Source organism: Pseudopipra pipra, chromosome 12, assembly GCF_036250125.1.
Source record: "Pseudopipra pipra isolate bDixPip1 chromosome 12, bDixPip1.hap1, whole genome shotgun sequence".
NCBI classification, from domain to species: domain Eukaryota; kingdom Metazoa; phylum Chordata; class Aves; order Passeriformes; family Pipridae; genus Pseudopipra; species Pseudopipra pipra.
In genome coordinates this window covers 2,275,094-2,299,150 of record NC_087560.1, presented here as the reverse complement: position 1 = coordinate 2,299,150, position 24,057 = coordinate 2,275,094, and the positions used below count along the sequence as shown (strand labels likewise).

General features: G+C 41.4%; 1 protein-coding gene across 4 annotated transcripts in view; it reads right to left on the bottom strand.

Annotated features, from left to right (window-relative positions):
- Positions 1-556: 556 nt before the first annotated feature.
- The window catches only part of TLN2 (talin 2), a 158,036-nt gene continuing 134,535 nt past the window's right edge, over positions 557-24,057 (bottom strand). For all 4 annotated transcript variants that reach the window (XM_064668347.1, XM_064668348.1, XM_064668346.1 and 1 more), the window contains 8 exons: positions 21,016-21,123; positions 17,754-17,859; positions 15,321-15,445; positions 8,779-8,904; positions 6,912-6,974; positions 6,612-6,794; positions 4,654-4,779; positions 557-3,677 (listed from right to left, as the gene is read on the bottom strand). In XM_064668347.1, coding sequence (XP_064524417.1) covers positions 3,549-3,677; positions 4,654-4,779; positions 6,612-6,794; positions 6,912-6,974; positions 8,779-8,904; positions 15,321-15,445; positions 17,754-17,859; positions 21,016-21,123 — 966 coding nt within the window. In that variant the 3' untranslated portion in view covers positions 557-3,548. The remainder of the gene's footprint in view (positions 3,678-4,653; positions 4,780-6,611; positions 6,795-6,911; positions 6,975-8,778; positions 8,905-15,320; positions 15,446-17,753; positions 17,860-21,015; positions 21,124-24,057) is intronic.

The window sequence follows — 24,057 nt, the reverse complement described above, 5'->3', positions numbered from 1 at the left end:
TTCCATCAACGTGACCAACCACAATATGATAATGTAAATAATGGGAATATGGAAAAGCAGGTTTCAGGAATCATGACAATTATGGGCAGACAACTCTCTCCTTGTTGATCATGATGCAGTTACATAAGGACAAAACTTTTACAGTATAAGGTACCCCTAAAAAAAAAAATCCAACCCCACACCACAACCCCCAGAGAAAAATAAAACCCTAGAGGTTTAAAAATATGTAGGGAATACAAATGCCATACTGCTGGGGTGAAAATCTAATCAGTTTGGACTGAGGGAAAGCAAAAATATGCTCATGATCTAAACATATTTAGGTTGAGGAGGTTTCTAGATTATATATTCCTCCTTTCATTAGGAATTAAGTAATGAAGATGCAGAAAATCCAAGGGAAAGGGAGAGATGAAACAAGAGTCTAGAATTCAATTTTTCTTTCAAAACTTTTCTAACTTTGAGGCTTCTAATGTATAAAAGTTCAGACAAATGATAAAATGTTCAAACCATTTTCTGAATAGCTGTGGAAATGACATTGGACTATTTGTACACAAACAGCTTTGAGGCATTTTGTTTTTAATTTGCATACAATTCTTAAAGTGAATTCCACATGAAGAAGGGTGAGATACAACAGAGCTCATTTACCATTTCACAAGTTAACAGAACAAAGTAAACATCTGTCATTCTTATTAATTAGCATCGACCCCTTACTCCAGCTTGTCACTTCCTGCTGCCAGTCCCCATGCCAAAGAAATGCATGGACCAGTCCCAAACTCCACAGACATTCACACGTGGACTTCAGTGATACTGAAAATCATAACAGCAAGAAAAAAATTGAAATGGAAAGACTTTAGGTGACCTTATATTCTCTTTGTGGTTCACAATTGAAGACCCAAAACTCTGAGTACAAAAATACTTCAGTTGTCCAGCTCAGCTACTCATCTGACTGTGGTTCCTCTGTGGAGCCCCAGCTAAGGAGAAAATACTTTCTGTCAAATAAGAGGGGGCATTAAACCAGAAACAGAGAAGTCTCAAAAGAACTGTGCTAAAATGGACTTCCTGAACAATTTTCTCTGGAACACAATTCCAACATGCTCTTTCCTTCCACATACTGATAAAGTTTTCTAGCTATATAATTTCCATTCATAGTTGCATTCGACCAGGTTTTTGGCTTGTATCAAACTGGCAAATACCATCCTGACCAAAATATATTACAACAGTATTATAGCTACAATAAAATAGTGGCATGGTGCTAAAGACAGCATCATCTTTCTTCATGCTTCAAGAAGATCAAAGAATAGGTTAAACACAGGTTGAAAGGGAAGCAGTAACAAATCTGTCTCGCAGACCTTTCAGAAAAAGAGATGGGAATGTGAGGCCATCCAGGTAAAAAAAGAGAAAGACATAAGCTGCAAAGAAGTTGAACCTACCAACAGCAGCAGAAAATCCCCATCACTAGAGCTGTCTTTATTTAGGTCTTACAGCAATAAATACCAGTTTAGCCTTCTGCCTAAAACTTTACAGGAAGCCTTTTTCTTGGTGTGGGAGTTGAGACCCTGTGACACTGCTCACAGTGAGATGAATGAAAACCAACCCAATTGATTGTGCTGAAGTGGCAAATCACAGAACTGGGAAATGCACATGGTCTCTGATAGCTCAGGGTTCCATGTGCACACAACCCACATGTCACAGCACGTCTGGCAAGGCCAGGGATTCCAGTTGGGAAATGCCAATTTGTTTCCTCTCATGATTGTGGATTCTCCAGCAACTCTACTGAGTCTGAAATACATCAGTACCAGAGAAGAGACTCTAACAATAAAAAACTTCGTACACTTGAATATTTATTAATTCTCTAGCAGTTTTTTGCTATATATTTAACACTAGTGTGACAAAATTCCTGATAATTCTATCTCATGCAGGTAACTTAAATGAGGAGTTAGCACTACCTAAACTGATAAATCTACCACTACAGGGTTACTTGGAGTCTACAGGACAAGTGTTTTCTGCAACAATGACAACTAGGCAGGTGTGTCTCTAACAAACAGGCTCAGCTGAATGTTCCTGGCAGGGATCTAAAGGACAGTACAGCCTTCAGAAGGACTGGAGTGGCAACATCCTTTGACCCAAACAGACTTGCCATTATTGTTTGAAAGGGCTCGAGTGGAGCTGGAGACATGCTGGCCATTATTGTTGGTGTTTCTGTAGTCAGTCAAATAGTTCAGCTTTTCTAGTTGAAGTTGCTGTGATTTGTGTTCTCTCTTTGACAGAATAAGATGGGTTACTCTACCCAAATTGCTATTGTTTAGGTCACAACAGAGGTGTTGAGAGCATACTGTACCTTTCTGCAGCTGAAGACAAAGATTGCTGATAGATTGCTGCTGTTCCTTCTCTGCAATTCCTTGGTGAATGCATTTTCATCAATAGCAACTATGAAAACAAACTCCCTAGAGTCCAAATTTTTAAAAAATATATTACAGGAAAAGTCTACTTGTAATTCATTTATCCTTTTCTCCTACAATTCCCACAGGTTTCAAAACATAATAATTATAAATGTAATTATTAGAAGAATAACAAGAGTTGTGATAGTCTTCTGTTGTACTGGGCATTTTCCTTTTTTAACTGACATACATTCTAACAGAAATACCACAGTACGAACCAGATAATTTCAATTAAAAAAAAAAATGCAAACTATTCAGTCCAATGTTTAGAGCATGTGTATGTGTGTATAATACTGTAAAAGTAGTCACACATCAGAGGTATATACTTGAAACAGCATTTTCTTTCATGAACCTGCTATTATTGAGGCAGTGACAAGGTTTCCATTTCTTTGTTTTCTGAGCTCTTTAAAGAATGGCTATTGCCACGTTTTGTAAACCTAAATACTGTACAAGCAGAAGCTTGTTGGTATCAGGTGAGGAGCAATACTACTAGTGCAAACAGGTGCAGAGACAATCCCTCCAGTTTTGGGGTGAACCAGCTGTGTAACACTGACAGAGGACAGGCATCTTCTTCAAAGCCCCCCCCAGCGTGCTGCTCCACTCAGCCACACATCCTTCTCCATCCTGGGCTTCTTTGTACAGGGGGAGCTGGGGGACAACCACCAGCTCACGTGAGATTTGTCATATGAAAGGTTTCTTGACTGGTTTCCCACTACTAGTGTGGATGTTTGACAAGTCAAGGAGCGGAAAATACCTCAAGCATCAGGCAAGTGACAATAATACTGACTTAGTATCTTTAGTAAAAAGCGAAACATTCTCTCCTGAGATATAAGTCAAGGAAGGAACAGGAATGATGAACCTAACACTGTACCATTATTTGATCATCATGCACCTCAGCTGAGCAGATGGGAAAGAACAAGTGTTTATTGCCCTCTGCTCCTCCAAAGCTATGACAGGCAGTTGTTTAGCTAAGTGCTTGGCATACCAGTATGCTGTCAGAGCAGTTCTCAATGTGTTGTCCCCCCTTTAGCTTATTTCTTTAAAAGAAAAAACAAAAAAACAAAAAAAAAGGAAAAAAAAAAGACAAAAAAAAAGGAAGAAAATCTCAGCAGGTTAACCCTCATCTTCCCTCAGCTCTGTGGGCAGGAATTTGTATTGCTGTTGGCGGATCTGGGCCAGCTTCTTCCTCGCTTCTTCCAGCTCTCTCTCCTTCTTCAGCATTTCTTCTTGGGCTGCAATGATCTAGAAAATAGAGGCAGGAATTATGACAGCAAGGAATACTGTCTGTAAAATCAGATTTCTTCCTCCATGACACCAGTCACAGGAAGCCCATGAGCATCTGCCAGAGAAGCACCAAATTTCAGTGACTTCATCAGGAATTGCTCAAGTTTTTCCAGGTCCCAGGACTGGGCCATCAAGAACAGTTTTGTATTCCCATGTGTTTCTTAGAGGGGACTTTAAAAAAAAAAAAAGAGAAAGAGAATCTACCACCACAGTTTTCCCATGGATCCATAATGGATTTTATAGCTCTGTGCTCTCCCAGCATTCATCAGGGGGAGGGTTTAGCACATGTAGAATAAGCACCATGACTTAATGTTTGAGTGGCAGTAAAACTGAACACTCACCACTGTGGGGATCCACAGTATTTTCCTGCATCTCAAAGAAAAATGACAGTAGTACAGATATGCCGAAATAATAAAAGTCCAATATCTTTCAAGCAACAACTACAGGATATGGTGTACCCCATTCATTACAGGAAATCTAGAAGTTGGCACAATCTCCAAGCCTTGCAATCTATTTTTTAAATATTGTTATTATTTCCCAATAATGATTATGCTTACAGTAAGCAAAGTCATTGTTTTTTATCTCTCACTCTCTCTTTCTTTGCTTATATACGTGCATAACTCTTGTTCCATTAAGATCTGGGAACATTTAAAGTACCTAAGAGAAGTCTGAAACAAGCCATTTACTTAATCAGGAAAAAAAGTCCAATGCACTGGACAATGGTAACTGCTATTACAGTAAATGCTCTGTGGAGAAGTGCAGACAGCACCCAGCAAATCACCGCTGTTATGTCAGTGGTGACCCCACACTGAGGCATCAAGTGATTTATCAGAGGTTTCTAAACAGCTCTGAGCAGCCTGCAGGGCAGCAGATGGACACTGCAACACTGCTCACTTCTGGGCTGCTTTTTCTCTGCTTTATTTTTTGTACCAACCTGAGCAATGCCACCCACAAACTTGGTTTTGACCACGACGTCGTCATCCTCTGCTTTCCCAAAGGCTGCTTTCTGGGCTGCCCTCACGAGATTGTCTGATGCACGTTTGACAGCATTGCCTGCAGCCTTGGAGCAAGACAGACCAAATTCAGTAACAGGGAAAATGCAGAACTAACACGGATTCATCTGAGCATCAGAATTAAAACATCTCTGCTTGACTGCACTGGAAAGATGTGCTTTGTTTTTCCCAGCGAAAAGCAAATTAATCTTTGAAAATTAATGGTACAGAAAGGAACACAATTCTTTTATTTAAGAAGCTGGAAGTTGGAGAAGTCACAAATGGGATTTTTTTTTTTCCCCTTAGAGCTTGAAATAAAACAGTGGATGAAATCACAAGCGACGTTATGCACAACACTGATCAGATTTTAATTTTTTTTTTTTTGAGAAAGAAACTGAAAACTAGTGTATAAACACATTTTATAAGACAATTAAGTTTTTAAATTAATGGACTCTCATCAGGGCAAGTTAGCAACTTACACAGCCGTGGTTATCTTACATTTAAACCTATAAATTATGACTTAAAAATGTTCAGATTTCTAAAGAGAGACAGGCAAACATTTGTAACACATCTCTTGCAGTCTGAAGTGGGTGCTGCCAGCAGGCCAGCCTGCTCCACATGCTGGAGACACAGCACTGGGAGAGAAAACACATGGCCCAGCTCTGAACCTTCCCCAGCCCTATCCCACATTTCCAGCTTCAGCTCCCCTTCAACTCCTCCCCCTGCAGTGACCCAAGGACAAATCATTGGAAATTTCCCCTGGAGCTCATCCAAACCGAATGGAAACATTTCCAATTGTCTCATTAGGTTTTGGAGGGCTCTGGAACAGTGCATTCCACATTTGCATTCATGGGAGAGGCAGTTCCAGCCGGGGCAGGAAGGAGAAAACCGACACACTCAGAGTCCTGAACCCCACTGTCCATCAAAGGTGTGAAAACATCTGTGCTGGGGGCAAGGCCAGCTCCAAAGGCTCAGTGGCTTTGGCAAGTCCACCAGTAAAAATACTTCAGAGACATCAACTCAAGGGTTTTGCTGTGATGAAGTACATGGTTTCCAAAGTGCAAACTGCTTTTGCCTTCATTATTCATTCTGGGACTAAGCTGCAGCTCGGTAAAACAGCAAAGCTCAATTGCAGTCCATGCTTGGCCTTGTTTCCTTTTCACATTCCCTTCCAAGTTCTCACATTCAATGTCTATTTAATAATATAAATTTATCAATAAAATGAATGAGAACCCTGAATTTCCTGTCAGAGCTGAGGAAACAACCCAGTCTTTAGTACTTAATTTTATTGGTGTTTCTATTGTTTGTTCTGCATTTAAAATTCCTTCAGACCCATCCTGACATTTGGATATTAAAGTGCAGGTTGCTTTGCAGACAGAACTGTCCTCTAGTTACTGACACCTCCCCTACAGCCCTTTGACAATGGCAATCTATATAAATCCTGACAACATTATCATGCCACTGTTTTCTATAGAAACAAGTGGATTTTTCACACATTTGTACATTTATTTTGTCCTCCTAAATATTTAAGCCATTTTTCTGCTTTAAAAAAAATGATGACATCAGTTCCTCTTGCTTGGACAGATACTTAATCTAACAATATTGCACCTAAACCAGGGCTTGGCACAGGGCAGCCACCATTTACATCTGTCAACATCTTTTAAAATGAAGAATAAAGCAGGCAGTGAAATGAGCTGTAGCTACTGCTGAATAACAACAAATGCACAGTCACTTCATCTGAGATTAATAAAACATCCCGGAATTCTACAAGGAGGGAAAGCAGAACCAAAATCCAAAAGTCCAAGAAACTATTCCTAAAATTAGGGGTTTGCTCATGCAGTACTAAAACTGTGTTTACACAGCACCACTCTGGGTCTTCAGTAATTAAGAACACAAGTACCTGCAGCCTCCTCATGGCTTCAGAGTCATGATCAGCCTTCACTTTGCAAGCCACAAGCAGCTGTGCTGTAGAAGCTGCCACCTGTTTGGCAGAGGAGATGAGCTTCTCCTCGCTGGCGTGGCCCTGCACCGAGGCGTTGGCTGCCTCACAGAGGTTGCTGGTTGCAGCTGCCACCATCCGGGCCTGGGAGACAGCAGAGAACAAGTCACTGTGTATCCCCATCATTTCCCCAGGTCACTGTGTATCCCCATCATTTCCCCAGGGAAGGTGCCAGTTTTGTCAAGAGAAGCAGGTACTCACAGCGGAAATAAGTCCCTGAGACCACTGTCCATCATCAGCTGCGTTGGCAGGGATTGCTCCAACCTGAAAAAACAGTTCAGAGGTGGCTTACAAGGAGACAGAAAATACAATTGCTTTGTCTCAGATTTAGGCAAGCAGTGACCCATGGAAAAAGGAAACACCTGTACCTGTGACTGTGCCCAGCACACTGAGGAGCACAAGATCCAACTGGAAGTTACTTGGCAGAGTAAGTGTGTTTTGGCAGAGTAAGTGTGTTTTGGCAGAGTGTGTTTCCAGCACACATCTGGCTGCTCATGTAGTGTCCAACTTGCTGCACTGCTTCAACTGACCCATTCTTGGAACATGCAGAAGTAATTACCAGAGTAACCAGTAATTACCACAGTAACCAGGAATTCCCAGAGTACTGAAGGCTGAAGCCACAACTTTGGCCCAAGAAACAGCTGAAGCAGTAGTTCCTAATGTCCTGGGCTTTGAAATAACTTATTTCTGCCTCCGTAACACATTTGAATTTGCATCATTCTTGAATCTCTTCTGACTCTGGCACTACGGGGAGGTACAAATCAGAAAGCTTCCCATGCAAGATCCCTAATTGCCTTTGTGCTTAATAACAGCACTTGGGGACAGCAGCCCACTTTTGTGCATGGCTTACCCACTGAAGTGCTCATGGATCAGCAGTGCCAGCAACAATCAGGAGACAGTTTTCTTCCCACGTTAGAGGAATTAATGAAACTAAATTCTACAGCTGGTTATCAGCCCTCACCCCCAGCTGCCTGGGTCTGGGTGTTTCTGGGAGAGAAACTGAAAGATGTGAAATGGAAACATGGTCCAGAAACTTGTTTTTGGAAAGAAATGGAAGCAGGGATTCTTGCATAATGAGAATCCCAGGGAATGAAATTGAATCCTTATGTGTAGCATCAACATAAACAGAAGATGTGTTCTCTTATGGCGACACCTTTGCATAACTAAAAAATCAGTTATACAAAAGAAAACACTAAGTCCCAAATTATTTGGTTTCAGGGTTTTCCTGCCTCATGATCCAGTGAAAACTTTGACCACGGATGAAGTGCTCTGTGCTCCTGCTAGAACTAAAAGCACGAACTTCCCAGAATCCCTGCTGTAGCAGAGAGCACAGCACTGAGGGGGGATTCATGACACAGTCTGCTCCGACTTTGGAATCAGATGAAAATGGAAACCGTGACTATACAAAACCAGTGATCCTATAACAAATCGTTCTTAACATATCTGGTTGATGTTCAGACTTTAATTTTCAAAGTACACCGACTGTGAAAAAAAGTGATGGCTGTGGAATGGTTTAAGAGACCTCAGTTCTGACCACACCAAAAGGGTGACACGTGTTCCAAGCACCGTTCCATCAGTCCTAATAATAATTACAAGCACAGCCACTTAAATACACTGAATTTGCAAGCAGGCCTGTGTCCCACTGAATCAGACAAAACACTGAGGGCACAATTAGTGAGGCCTTTTACTCTTCTGGTCCAGAGAGGACTTGTACACTGTGACATTTGTTTTTGGATGCCCAAGCTGTCTTGTTGGACTGTACATTACCAGCTTGATCACAGACCTTCAGGAAATGAAAAACCCTCCACAAACAGTAAAACCCCCCACGAATGAAACATTTGAAGAGCTAAACACTTGATTACACTTGTGAGGTTTAAATAAACAGAACTGTGGGATTTTTTTAAACAGAAGCAGGTCTGAGCCATGTATTGTGATGAGCAGTGAAAAGATTACATTTTCATCAGTCATTCCCAAGCTTCTTTCCTACTGTTTTAATGGAGAACAGTTAGGAGACCAGATTCCATTTCAATTTTCCCCACCACTGTTGCTACTTGTCCTGTTTACCCACCTTTCCCTGTGCCACCAGTTCCCTCTGGGCTGCTGAAGCTGACTTCACCAGGGCACTGGTAGCAGCTGCAATGGATTTAGCTGCTTCCAGGATCTGTTCTTCAAAATCCAGAGTCTCATCTGCTTGCTATAACCAAGAGAAAACACTGTTACACATTCAGCCAATTATATTCTCAAGACTGAGGACATATACAAAGTAAGACAAGATGACTTTGGAACACATCAGTGAAATCTGTGAAGGAGCTTCATGTTGACTAAAGCTGTAAGTGAATTTAAATATTAGGTTGGCCTCGTGGCTGCTCACACTGAAATAAAGTATCACATGAGATAGTTAAAAGAATTGCCACCCACATCCTAATACATTATTTACACTAAAGCTGCTCTAAACTACATCCAGGAAAGTGCAGGTCTCAAAAGAAATTCTTGCTTTTCCTACCAAGGCTGTCTCTGTAGTGCCACAATTCTGGCTTCCAGCACTGCTAAACCAGGCAAAGCATTTTCTAAATACTTAAAGACTTACAGCACTGAAGGAGAACAGTGCTACATGTGCATTGTCTCATTCACCTGCACTCAGAAATGTAAAGTAGATGCCAAGCAAGAGCACAGATTTAGCAGTTTCTGGTAAGAGCTGTCATTTCCCAGAAAGCAGCTTTGTGAAGCAGTCCAGCTCAGTGATCCTGGAGATAGGAAGTTCCAATGGTCTGCCTGGAACACTTCAGTCATCCAAACATGTCTTTCAACAAGCAAACAGAGAAATCAGCTGTTCCTAGTGAGGTTTCTTACTATTTAAAATGCAAACCTGCATTTTTTCCATGAAAACAACTTCCCTCACTTTCTAATCATTTAAGCAAATACTGAAAACATTGATCTGTTTAAGCACATTTTTCTGGCTTCTGAACAGTTAACAAAATAGATAGAGATAAATGGTTATTGCTGTTTAAAACAGAACCAGGCCTGGGCCATGTATTCTGATTGATTTTTATCCAAAATAATCCAACAGAATGTATTTTGTTTGTGATCCAATCACCAGCCTGCCAGAACCCAATGCAGGATCACAAGTAGGGCTGGTGGCTACAATATGAGAACAAGCCACCTTGTGAGATGAGCCCTTGGAAACACTGCTTTATTCTAACTTAGGCAACCACAGCGTCCTTGTGTCAAATAACCAACTTCAGAAACACCAGCCAAGGGTGCTGTGAGACAGAAAATTAGGCACTTCATTTGCAAGTCTAAGGGCACCCATCTACATTTAAGTGAGGTTTAGTTCCCCTCTTACTGCAGTCTGATGAAATAGTGGTCAATCATAAAATAATAAAAGATAATGAGTAATTACAAATCATTTCAAAATGGCCCATCCAGCAGCACTTCACAAACTGCCCTGGGACTAAAAGTCCAGGAGATGAACCACAAGATCCACAGACACCAGAAAAACAGAGTGATCCCAAAATAAAATCTGATGTATAGATAAAGTTGTTGGCACTTTAAAGTTTTTCTTGTCCTTTAGGAAAAACCACTTAATCCATGGAAAAGTATTTATCTTGCCTTGCTATTGGGCTATTCCCATCAAGTGAAGCACAGCTTTGTAATAAAGGAAATTGCTTTGCAAAGTGAGCAAGTCATGTTCCACAGGAAGTTTTGGCAATGTAACATCATGACCCTTATTAATCCTAAGGGGTTCATCACATTGGTCCTGGCTTGATGCAAAGGCCTCAAGTCTTATTTATAGAACTCTTATTTCAATCACGACATAACCAAAGTGACTCAGTGGAATCCAGGAGAGCCACTATCAGAGTTATACTCCTTATTAAAATAGATGCATTATTGATTTTGATCTGACTAAAGAGTCAAACTAAAATATCAGCAGAAGTACCACTGAATGACAGTAAATGTAACAGCTGTCACTGCACTTTTAACAGACTGTTATTTCACTTTTCCTTTTGTCTAAGGCTCTCTGTTATCACAAGGTTTTACATTTTCATTTCCAACATAAAATATATTATGTGTATTATTCTTTATATGTCAGCATTGTCAGGAATTCAAACTGAAGTGAGAGAGCATTTCAGTATCAGCTTATTTATTATAAAGGAGGTGTCAATCCTTGTGGAAGTTTAATAAAACACTCATGGCCATGCTCTGATCTATTGGACAGCTGCGTGTGCCCAGATGGAATTCAATTTGTGAAAAACACGCCACCAAAAAGGGGCTGAAGGAAAAGCAGTTGTTTGAACTCAGTTCAGGGTAGTGAGATGACTAAATATTGCACACAAGTGCTAAGGCTTCCAAATCTTGCATTCCCTGACATCTCCCAATTTCTTTTACTTTGGAAAAAAAAGAAAAAAAAAAGGAAAACCAGTTGATCTCTCCTGTGGAGAAGTTATTTTAGAAGCAGCCTTACACAGCACTCAAACTGTTGAACTTCTGTTGGCTTTTCATCTTTTCTAACAAATCCTTCTTGTCTGGTCCTTCCCTGCAGTTTTCCCTGCAGCATTCCCAGGTGTGACACCCAAGGGCTGGATACTCATGTTTGAAATGGGGAGAAGGCTCAGTCAGCACCTTCCCCTGCCTGGACTCTCCCAAGGCATTCCTTAGCAACAAGGACAGGGAGCAGCCCCAGACTGAACACAGCAAAACACCCTAAATGAGAAGTAATTATTCCCATTCCCATTATTAAAGAGTGTGTCAGTTCACAGCCCTCATGAAGAAAGAGCAGTGATGTGACACATGGCAGAAAATATCACCTTGTGAGATTTTAGAGAGGGTTTCTTGGGTTTCTTTAGAAAACCAGATGTCTGATACAAGTGATCAGCCTCTCCTTCCTCAAGTAGCCCCCTGAAATTCAGCATCTCATCTTCCTCAAGCTTAAACTAATGTGCTGTTATTGACTATGTCCAGGAATAAATGGATTGGGAAATAAAGTCACCAGAACAGACAAACCAAAACTATTAGTCTAGCTACAGAGTCTGTAACATGAGATATCCTGAAAATGTTGATTATGCCATTAAAAACAAAACAAACAAAAAAAGGAGATTTTTTTTTTTTTGTGGTGTGTTTTAACCATTTTTCTATAGCATCTCCATTATTAGGGGTAGCATAAATAAAGTCAGGGTTGACAGGAAAACAAATGAGCCCCCAGTCTCATTGCTAAACAGTAGCAAAAATTACAAAAGACAAACCATTTCATTTTCAAGCAGCTCTCATCTTCTATTTCATGGAGAGAAGACCAATATGAGTAAGTCACTGCACTGAGCCATGGAAAACACAATAACCAGTGAAAGTCAGTTCTTGGCACAGCTGCTGCTCACTACCACTGAAAGCCCTACACAACTTCCAAGTCCTTCCAAGAGAAGCTCTACTGCTAAAGGAGCCTTCCATGTATGGATTTTAAATCAGATTAGATTAGGAGTCTGCAGGAAGTCTTCTAAACCTGCTTGTGAGTGAATGTACTCCTCCTTATTGCCTTCTACTCTGTTACAACCCCCGGAGACAGGGCAGGACACTGTAGGAATATGTTTGATATATAGTTGGATTAAATAACAACCTAATATATCAAACATATCACACAGAGTCCTGCAGGAAAAGGCATCCAGGTTTGATTCATCTTGGGGGGAAAAAAAAAAAAGGACAAAATGCTGAAAGCTACCAGCAGGAAACTCCTGTGGACTTCTAAAGACACCTGTGCCTGAGGGCACAGGCCTGCACAGCAGCATGAAGAGCACCAACAGAATAGGGAAGGACAGCAATGCTCTCTGCTGGTGGACCTCACCTACCCTACCTTTTGCTTCTGAAGTATTTTTTCCCAGCATTAGCACGTAGTTTTTATTAGATAAAATGTTTTCCTTCTTCCGAAAATTACTAGTTTTGGGAGTTACTAATTTACACCAGTAGCATGTTTGCACAGCAGGAGGAATATGTGTCTGCACTGCAGGACACCCAACCCTCCAAAATGAAAACAGAAAAGCAGAGTCCATAGTCAGGAAAAATGTATTTAAAAGAAACCTGTATTTAAAGCCAAATCCTGCTTGATAAATGATAAAGATCTCCTTGTTTCATTTCCCACCTTGAACACTGCAAGAACTGAACAGGTTTGGTGTCACAGGGAGTAGTAACAACACCTGCTTGGGAGAGTCCTCCAAGTTCTTCCAAGATTTAAGCTCAGAAGAAAGACAGGTACTAACAGGGACCAGTGGGGCAGTGGACTAGTGGACTGAACATTTTGGGAGCACGTTCACCTGCAGCCAACGAGCAGGATTTAAAGCAAACAGAATAAGCATCACACAATAAAACATGGGCAGCACTTGGCAGGGCTGGGTGGGTCTTACTAGAAATTGTTCTCTGGGGTAAGATCACTCCCAGTAGTGGAAAATGGAGATGTCTTGTGCTACTGTTGTCAGTCTAACACATAAAGGGGGGTATGACAGGTTCAAAAATATGAAGAAGAAACAAGGAAAGAAGAAATTAAAAAAAATTAAATAGTGGAACAAATGAGAAAAAACTCTACCTTCAACCACTGATTTGGGGTTTTTTTAGAGGTAAAAGACAAACTGGAACACACAAAGATGAAAATTTCAAGCCTAAATCAAATGACTCCAATTCCATGCCCCAATAAAAAATAACTTTACCAAAAAAAATAGAGGATCATCCACCAGTTAGTAATGATGATGATGATGATGATGATGGATTTCCTGCAGGCAGATTTCTAAAATTACCAACTAAGGACTTTTCTGCAAGTTCATTGATGATAATTACTGACAACCAAAGCAGGATATTGATCTGGCTAGACCAGAGGTCTGTTCCATTGTAGAAGTTAACTATTACTCCTGCATTTCATAGACAAAGCATAAAAGAAAGCAGTTGTATCAACCCCTTCCCTACTCTAAGTGTTTCTGCTGCAACCCTGTGTATGCTGTCAAAGATGAGCATCAGAAAGACAGAGCCTGTTCAACACAGGAAATCCTACTCTGGGAGGATACAAGATACAAGTCCTCCTCAGAAAAAGTGGGTTTTGAGCCACTCTGTGATATTCCCAAGACCTTTTGATGTGTATTGCAATGTGAAAGAGCTTAAAGGTCTGCAAAGGATGCAAAGGCGGCTGAAATCCCAAAGCAAACAAACAGTTGGACACGAATTTTAGTTTCAGAACATGACAAATAAACAGAGCAATAAATCACAGGCAGACTGGATACTCCAATTAACATGTTAAATGAGGAGCAGGTGTGAGCTCTGTACTCACTGGGAAATTACAATGCCCCTGGAGTGGCTGGGATGTTGGAAGGGAGCTGCTCCACAGTTACCAGGCAACACACAGATGCCATTGTGCAGTGATTGTATAGAAAAGGTGGTGGAGGACTCTCCCATCCTCAGGCTCAGCCTGTGTCCTCTGCTTTGCAGAATCTCATTATAAAGGATCATTTTTCTTTGTAAACAAAATGGATGTACTTGTTAAAAAATGCAGGACAAAGAGCATTTCTTTTTCATGAGTTAATTTATTCCCATCATTAGATGGGGGGTGGGAAGTCCTCAAAGACTGAAGCATCCAAGAACTATTTCCTCTGATGCTCCTGAATAACAAAATACCACCCTGCACCAAAACATCCAACACTGAATGTTCTTGAGGCCCTGCTTTTCAGGAAGACTTCTCATTAGCTTTACTCTGAAAACAGTTTTGCACCTACAAAGCAGCATGAACAGGAAAACAGAAGCACAGTCCTCTCCTGAAGTCAATTCCACAGCCAAGGCACGATTTTTCATTTTAAAGAGATGCAACGTGGCAATTTCTTCTAAAACCTGCCTGTTATTCAACACCAGGCAAAAGGCAGCAACTCTCCTGGATCCAGCCCTGTGAGCTCTGCATACAGCCATTAGGAACAGCAGTTCCATACAGTCCCTCTGTACTGCACATGAAAATAGTTGGCTTAATTTTATAATATGTTCAGAGACACATTTGAAATGACCTGGTAACATGCAACACTACTTGCTGTCATGACAAGCTGTAATTTCATTTCCCTCAGGAAAATTAAATAGAAATGGTCATACCACAGATCTGATTTGACACTGTAGCAGCTACTCCTAGCATGGCATAAAATTCTATGTCTTTAGTCTTAGAAAATCCAGCAGGTCTTTTGCATTCTGTTGAATCCCTTCTGTGCTGCTGCTGCTTTCTCCTGCTATACTACACAAATTCAGATGAGAACAAAGGGCCTTCAAAGGAAAGCAGGTGAGAACAACTTTCCACATCAGTAAAATGCGTTTGGAAACAGAAACGTGAATAATCAACAGTAATTTCTGCCATAACTCTTACAAGCATTTCTAACATTTGGCTTTTCTTCCTGTGCTTGCTCGTGACTGGTGCTTGACTCACTCTCTGAAAAGCATCTCTTTTACCCTGTGCCTTCAGGGGAAGAGCCCTCCAGGGCAGTGCCACTGAGGCTCAGGCAAGGTTGGATTGTTTATACCCTTGCTGTGGACAGAGCACAGCCCAACACATGGGCTCTGTGCACCCTCTGCTTTATTCACCTCAAAGGAACGAGGGGGAGGGACACTCACCTTGGGCTTGGCTCTTGGTTTCAGCTGCTCCAACTTCTTTGCTGCAGCCTCAATGGATGCTGCAGCCCCCAAGAGCTCTGTCTCTGCAATGACTGTGGGGTCTTCTGGATCCACCCACTCTGTCCCTGAAATCAATGGAGAGGAGACAATAACTGCAGTGGCACTGGGAGCTGCCATTCAAACAGGGCACTAACAATCACTTGTCAGGTGTCAAACACAGAATGCACATCACAGAAAGCTGATTTTAATACCACAGTGGCCTAAAAACACTGCAGTTTATGCCATTGAGCACGTAACTCAGAGGGGGAAAAGTATTTAGCAGGATTATTCTGTCATGAAAGCAACTTTTTGAAGAATTGTTTAAGCAAAAAAGCTTCAAAAAGATAGCCTGTCCATACTGGAAACAAAACTTGTGTGTATCAGGGCTCCTCCTAAGATGGTTCCTAACCTGAGCAAGTCCTTGGGTACTCAGAGGTCTGACAGGATGGTGGAGAGAACAGGACACAGAGAACACAACCCCAGCCCATCTGCACAGTCTCTTTGGGAGTGGGGAGAGATGAATCAGGTCCTGACTGAGGGAAGCACACTTGGGGCAGTGAGTGCCTGAAGAAGCCAAAGCACTTTCTGCAACATCTCCAAAGGGCAATTTTTGGGTTTTTCTGTTGTTTGTTGTTGTTGAATTTTTGGCATTTCCCTTGGCTCAACGAAATTTTATAGGCCCACAAAAGAAATGCTTGGCTGGAGGTGATGTCAGATTGTTGGAAGTTGTCAGTGCATTGTAGTTTTTGATTTCCTAACACCACTCTCTGAATTAAAAGATTCAGAAAGCACCCACATTCTGAATGGAGGGAAACAATGAAACAGCCAAAAGAAGTTCATAACCTCTAAGGGCATGGTCTAGAGACCATTTCTCAGCTCAAATGGGGCACAGGATGAAGACATTGTATATTAAGCCCTAATATTGGCAGATATAAAGGGGAAAAAAAGAAAAAAAAAAGCTTCCAGAGTGAATTAAAAAAATGTTTTACAGGCAATAAATGAAAAAAAAAAAAAAGAAATAAACCCTGATCTTTTTATTTTAATGAAATGAATTAAAATGCAAAAATTGTTGGAAATTATTGAATGTCTCCAAAGCTGAGGAGACAATATAAAGAATTTTAAAAAGCACTTAGGGAATAGAAAAATTCTGATATTGGCTTGGCTTGTTAAAGGAAGGAAGGCAGGAAGGTAATAACACATTGCCATATAGGAGAAGCACTTAGTTAAGGTTTATTTCCAAGGAACATGTACTGATAATAGCAGGAAATAACTGATGAAAACCTGCACTGTATATTCCACAGAATATCAGAAAAATGAGTGTAGTGTTCTCTGGACTAGCTTAGGAAAGAATGATTGAACAAATATGGATTTCCTAGAAGCCTTTGTTGGGGGGGGAAGAATTTAAAAGAAAAAAAGAAAGTTTTAAAATAAAAATTTCTCATATAAAATGTATAATATTTTTAAAATAAAAAACCAATGCTTTATTTAAAATATTCTATTACCTATGAGATTAGAATGCTCATACACCATTCTGATAGCTGTGAGATTTCTTTAGACTACAGTTCCCAGGAAATCTGTAGTGGATGTGCTTCACAGCAGTGGTCTAGTACTTAACACCACACCCTTAAATGTATTTATCTCATTTCAAATGCATAATGTTAGAACTGTTATTGTAAGAGTTCACATGCATTGCTGGATAAAAATTTTATCAAGACAGTAACTTAGAAAAATATCATATATTATAAGAACAGTGAACTTGGAACAGTGTTATAAGAACAGTGGAATTCATTGCTTATTTGAGTGCTGGATTTATCTTTGTCCACAAGTTGTTCAATTGTAAGAGTTCAGGAAATCATCTAGACCACACTTTTCTGAAGTCTCCTTGTTTCATTAACATACTCTGCCAGGGCAGGACACCTAAAACTGACAGCATTGCTAAAGGCTGAGGGGATCAAAAATCAAAGTGTGTAAGGTGAGGGTATCCCCTGTTCCCTGAAGCTGGAAAGCAATTATCACTGCAAAGCAAAGGACTTATTTTGACTCAGCAAATGGGAGCGTAAGGAAAAGAACCAGACATCCAACAGTTCAGCCACCAGCTCAAGAGGAGTGATAATATATTTTGTTTCCTGCAACTGTGCCCTGCTCCATGGCTCCACCTTGCAAGGCCCCATGACTGAGCCATGACCTCTGCCGTGGACATGAGAGGGTCAAACAGACCTGTTTGCCAACACTGAGCAAGTGAACGCCAGCAGAGAGATTCAAAGAATGGAAGGAGGTTGGTATCAGGACTCCTAGAACCCCTAGAAGGGGGTTTGTTGGGTTTGGGGTTTGTTTCAAATACAAAAACGTCAGATCATCCTCTCACTGCAGTGGGAGCCAGGCCTCCCAACTCACCCTTCATTGCCTCTGCGGACTGGATGAGCTCCGTCACGGCCCCGGCAACGCGCTTGGAGAAAGAGGCCAACTGGTGCTTCAGTTCTGGGGTTGGCTTCTGAAGGATCTACAGGGACAGATAAAATGCAATACTGCACATTAGTGAGGATTCCAGAGAATGCTGGAGGATTCCCAAGGCACACTAATGAAGGATTTATTTTATACAGAAATCATCGGAGAGAAAACACGAGCCCAGGTGAGAGAACTACAACTGTCAGTGGAGCTCCAGGAGCAAAGGCTGCAATGTGGATGCACACCAGGCAAGTGGCACTGCCTGGCACTGCTGCAGGGACTGACAGTATTGCCTGGAAGTTCTCAATCCTAAACCTAGGGCAGAAGTATCCCAAACAGAGGCACACATGTGAGTATGTGGGAGGAATATGCAGCTTTAGCACTCCATGCTCAGGTATTACAGTCACTACACTTATGGATCAGCCTTTCTAGACCGCTGGAGAGGAGCTGATTTTCTGCTATTAACATACTGGTTGGTCACTATTTCTACAAGACAGAATTACAGAGTTCTGGAAGCCTGTTCTGGAAACAATCAGAGACTGTGAACACAATGGAAATGCCAATTCTGGGCAAGACCCTCAAATAGAAGGGAAGGACAGACGTTTCTGAACTTAATTTGAATCAAATATTAAACTGGGCTTCTTCAAATGGAAAACAGTCAGACACTCAGTGAAGCTGAATTCTTCCCCTGAACAGGAACATTTTCATCTTTAATTAACTTATTTTTTTTGTAAGAAAAAATATTAAGTTCTGGAAATTCATGTATATTCAGAAGCTCCTTCTGAGAGAAGAGTGACAGACACACAGAGAGCTTCAAGAGCAAAACAAGAGGCTGAGTCTTGAAAAGTCACATTCAGGTGTGCATTTTCTTACTGTTTTCAAAAACTCCCCCACAAAGCCACTCCAGATGCACATGAAAACAGATTGTATCCTTCTGCCAGCTTTCCCATTCTGCACTTAAATGCCTAACTCCTTTACTTTGACAGAATAAACTCAACTAAATTGTTTTCCTAGCTCTGCCTGCTGAAAACTCTGCCACGTGAGGAATCCTGTCTCTCTGGAAGGGCCGTGTCAATGTATGTGTGCACTGGTCTCCTGCTCCCTAAGGATGATCCTCAGCCAGATCATTTCCACGGGAATCAGAAGGATACGAATCCTCAGTGGATAAACAATCTGCAGTGCTGACAAATCATAACACAGTTATAACCAAAGTTTATACGCTGCATAAACCCTTATTATGGCAGAAACCGAGCACTGAGCATTGCAAGGGTTATCTTCCCACAAATGCTCAAAAATTACACAATTGTGGTCAGGACTAGAAGAAAAAATGACATTGTGCCATAGTACTACCTATGGGAGTGTTGACAATGCTGGAATCCAAAAAACTGAGCAAATTTTAAGACTAGGTGAGGTGGTTTATAACTGCAATTTTAAAGCCAATTTAGAACTCTCAGCAGATTCTCATCCCCTGCAGAGTCTTGTACAACAACAAAGGCTCCAGCCTTCCCCTCCACTCAGCATGATCAATGCTGACCAAGATGAAGCATATGAATATCCAGAAGGACAGGTCAGTCTTCAGCCTTGCTAATACAACTTACAAGATGTTTTACAAAGATGTATCAGCACTACAGCTTGAATTAGTGTGTTCCTGCACCCAGGCCCTAGCCAGGGGGAATATTCTGTGGAGCAAACGAGTCAGTTTTGTGCCATTTTCCTGATGCAACCTCTGCACAAGTGAAGACAGTGGCTTAAAAAATTTTAGACATTGCATCTGACAACTCTTGCACCCGAAAATTATCATTTCCAAAGAAAGATGGCTGCTGGATTGTTCTTCTTGGCACCCCTGTGTTGAGACACACAAGCTACTGAGGGAATAACTGAATTTACCAACAACTGCATCACAAGGTGCAGAGGGACTAATTTGAGATTTCTAATCTCCCATGGTCTGTTATGGAGGTTATAAATTAAATGAGATTGCAGATTTAGGGGTTTCTAAAGTACTAGTGTTTTCTAAGGCAGCAAACACTGGTGGGGGGAAAGCAAGGAGACAGAACTTTCTCAATGCTTTAGGGCCCTGAAAGGAAAAGCATTTTACTGGAGGAACAGGCCCTTCTTACCTTAAGCCTCTTCACTTAAGCAGAGAGAGAAAGAAATAGAACAAGCAAAAGTTGACTCCAGTCTTTGGTCTGTTCTGGTACAGAGTCAGAAACAGGTACTGTGACAGAGTTCTACAGATCAAATCTGAAAAATTCCTCTAAGTACTGCTAAACTAAAAACAGATCAGAAATCTAATGCTGAATTACTTACTGCCATAGAGCTCTAGGAATTACATAACAAGTTCCAACTTTATTGAACTGTTTTCCATGATAGAGGCAAGCATAACTGTGGCTGTACTGCTATGTTATACATACTTCAACCAGCTGATGTAAATAATTAGACATGCCATGTTCTTGAATTTGCTAATCTGCAGTTAGTGGCTGCAAATTTCAGTTTCACAGACGTTCATATGTCAGCTGAAAGCCACCTAAAAGAAATCACTAATTTAAGTCTTCTCCAGAAACTTCAGTATCTCACAACTGTCGGTTCAAACACCTTATTGCTTCCTACAAATGTAATAGCAACAGAAGAGCAAAATACTATGGGATAATTAAAATATTATATGATAATTCTGTAGGGTCAAGAAAAGCCAACTGACAGCAGGATTCATGACCTTGGATTTGAGTGCAGGGGTTTTATGCAGAGCTTTGGGGGTGTCATGTCTGATGTGCTGGAGAGCTCTTTGTGAAGCAGTGCTGGCTGGGGATTTTGGGATGGCACTGAGCAAGTGTGACTGCAAAAGGCCTGGAACAGTGTCTTCATATATATCACATAACCCCTTTGGTCTGGGGGACAGGCCTGGGGCTAATATGTCCAGTGTTTATTGTGGGCTTAAAAGAATACTGAAATGTCTTAATTTATTTGTCAGGGACCTTACTTAGGTCCAGATCTGATCCAAAATGCAGTTCCATTCAAGCACTCCAGTATTCCCTCTGTCCCTCAGTTTGAGCTGCAGTACTGGCTTTCCTTGAGCTTGCTTTTCCTGAACAGCAAAACTGATCCTAATCTTACAACAAACTGACAAAAATGTGTCATTAGCATCACTGTAGAAAGAGGGCAGGGAGATTGCTCTCCTTGGGATTGCTGCAGTACATGCATGCAGAGGACTCCTTACCAGGAGCACGTGTTCCAGGAGTTCCAAGTATCCCAGGGTACATTCTGTTCCGAAGCGCAGGGCTCTCTCCCGAACTTCTTCGCTCACATCTGGGTGATATGATGCTTGCTGAGGAGGCAAAACAACATTAGTACCCAAAACTGCTCCCACAAGAGGAGAGACGGGGGAAAGAGAAGGGAAGAGATTTTTTTTATAGCCATTTGAGCTTGAGGGCCACCCGTTCCCGTTGTAAATTTGTAAGCAAACTGTGCTCGAGGAGCAGCAGAGTCCAGTTCTGATACAGCACTGGGAACACTTTTCCTTTTATCAGCACATTGTCCTGTCTGGGTGAGCATCTGCAATCCTTCTTAGTGTCCTTCCTTAGGCCTTGTCAGCAGTAGTCCTGCTTCTTGCTGCCAGTTCAGAACAAAGAGAGAAACTCTTGAAGAACCATCTGAAAATAGAGTTTTCTTCTCTATTATGATTTCTTCTCATGCAAATACTGAAAAGCATCTTGGGGCTCATTGGGCTCTTGGATTGTGTATATACATACTGTTTGTTCTACACTGCAACAGTTTTATTTTTGTGACTCTTCTTTTTTACTACTATCAGCAAAAATAAAAATTGTAAGCACAGTTTTGCCACCCATAAAAGGCCATTTACATCTCACAGGTTAGAAATACGCTAAACCCAGTTTCTTATTGTAAGCCTGGACAGCCCACCATCAAGGCATGGATGAAGAAATGGCCACCTTTGACAGCAAAGCTCTGGGCTGGCCCCAGAAGACTTTGGGCCAGTCACAGGTCAAACACCAGCCCTGTGCCCGGGTCAAACGTGGGTGTCCCACTTTCCCTTCTCCATCCCACAAGATAAAGAGTTTGTTCCTAATAGAAACGTGCAAATGGCAGATGAAAAGTGCTGTGGAAGTTCCAGGATATTGTTACTCTAGGTGAGAGGGACAAAAACCAAACCAACCAACCCACCCACCCGCCCACCAAAAGAATTGTTAGCTGCTTCTCATTGCCTGGTACCACTCTGTAAATAAAAGCTTATAAATGGCTTTAGCTTGACACAGTGATTTAACAAAGCAATAGCAGTGCTGGAGCATCTGTCTAAATAGAGAGAAGCAGAGTCAGATCTCTGACTTTGTAAGGACTTCCACTAATTATAATGTCTGACATCTGACAGAAGCCTGACTGACTCACCCAATTTATTTTTAATAAAAAGTGAAAACAGTGGCCTCTTTGAGCCTTGTATTTTCTACAGTAAACTTCTGGGGAATTCTTTTATTGAACAGAAGGACCAACTGTTGACAGGTGAAACTTGCTAAAAATTAAAAAATTTAGCGTTTCCTCCCACAGAGCAGCTCCTTCCACTCCTGCAGCCTCTTATCTTCCCTTAGCCCGGGGATTATCTCATTGCTTACTTATTTTAGGCCCTTTCCTGCAACCCCCAACATCCCAACCAGCACTGGCAGCAGCTGGGCCCGGTGCTGGTCTCTGGGCTCCCTCTGCAGGGAAACTCAGGATCAGCAGAGCAGGAAAAGGGCTTTGAGAGCCTCCTTCATCTCCTCATCCTGCCAGCAAATAACATAAAGGGTGAGAAGATGGGAGGAGACAGCACAGGACTCTCCTCGCCTTCAGCCCACTTCAAATGAGCTCCAGAAGCCCAAAAAATTCAGAACATTTTTTTAAATTTCTCAAATAGGGCAAAGGATCTCCCAGTGTTTCTTATGAATATATTGTAAAGCATCCTATAATGTCCCTTCACTTAATATTACTGTAATACAGGCAATTAGAGCAAGCACCTGTGGGAGAGAAATATCAAGTTCCTTCCATCTTTTGCATACATAACCAAGAGTGATATCTGAATATTTTGGCAGCATTTTTAAGACTTAATGAATCTTAAAAAACCCCTTATACTTCACAGCAGCCTAAAGAGGTGACAGAAGTCATTTCAGGAAGTCATTTTGCAATCCAGAAACATCCCGACAGACATCTCACTACTGCAGCTGGGACTTGGAACAGAAGTGCTTTCTCTTCCAGATTCAGGCAGAAAGTCTGAAGAAACATCTCAAGATGAACCAGAACACAGATTTGTTTCCTCGTTCTGAGGCTTCTCTCCACTCCCAGCCCTCATTTTCTCTTCACGTGCTCTCAGAACACGAAGGCAGCAAACACTGCTTGGCTCTGGCCGCAGCTCTCGTAGCCCTGAGGGATGACTGGTGCAGGAAGGTGTCTGAGGGCTGCTGAGCTCCCTCCAAAGCCATTTCTTCTCCAGCTCATCAGTGTCTCCTCACAGGCCCTGTGCTCCAGCCCCACTGAGCTCACTCCAGTGCTGTCAGTGCCTTTACCCTTGCAGGGAGCCCAAGTCCAGACTCAGCCTAACTAGTGCTGAGAAAAGGTAAATAACTGCTTCCCTCAATCTCCTGGCTATGGAATGTCTAAAGGAGTACTCACTGCAATTGTTTTCTATGGTTTTGATGGACCTTCCATATCTGTTTCCTTTCCAACAGCAATCATTACAAGTACTGATATTATGCACAGGTTACTTACTGCATAGTCATTATTTTATACAAATAGGTAATAAAGAAAGTAATTGTTGTTATCTTAGGGCCTGCTCTACTCTTCAATAAATGTAATTACAGTGTTTCCACTGACTTTAATGAGAGTTGCCTCGGTTCATTACATCCCCCAGTAAGCAACCTCATTGTCTTTTGAAATAACATCTACTTATAAATACAGAATTAGTAATGAGCACTGTAAATTCATGTATAGCAGAAAAAGCACAAGCATTTATATAGCTGCTAATAATTCAAATCCCTAATACTACTTGCCTCAGGCAACTGGCAGTGAAAGAGAACTTACATTTAAATTCCTGACACCAGGGAAGTCAGAGCTACGTTCTGTACAATTCTACAACAGATCATACAAACACTCTTTTGGCTTAGCCTAAAGGACATAAAAATCTGATGATTTATCAAGTGCTTATTCTACAGATTAGCTTAATAACACCAGAAATCCCTCCAGTATTTGTCAAACCTCACGAAACCCCAGTGGCACT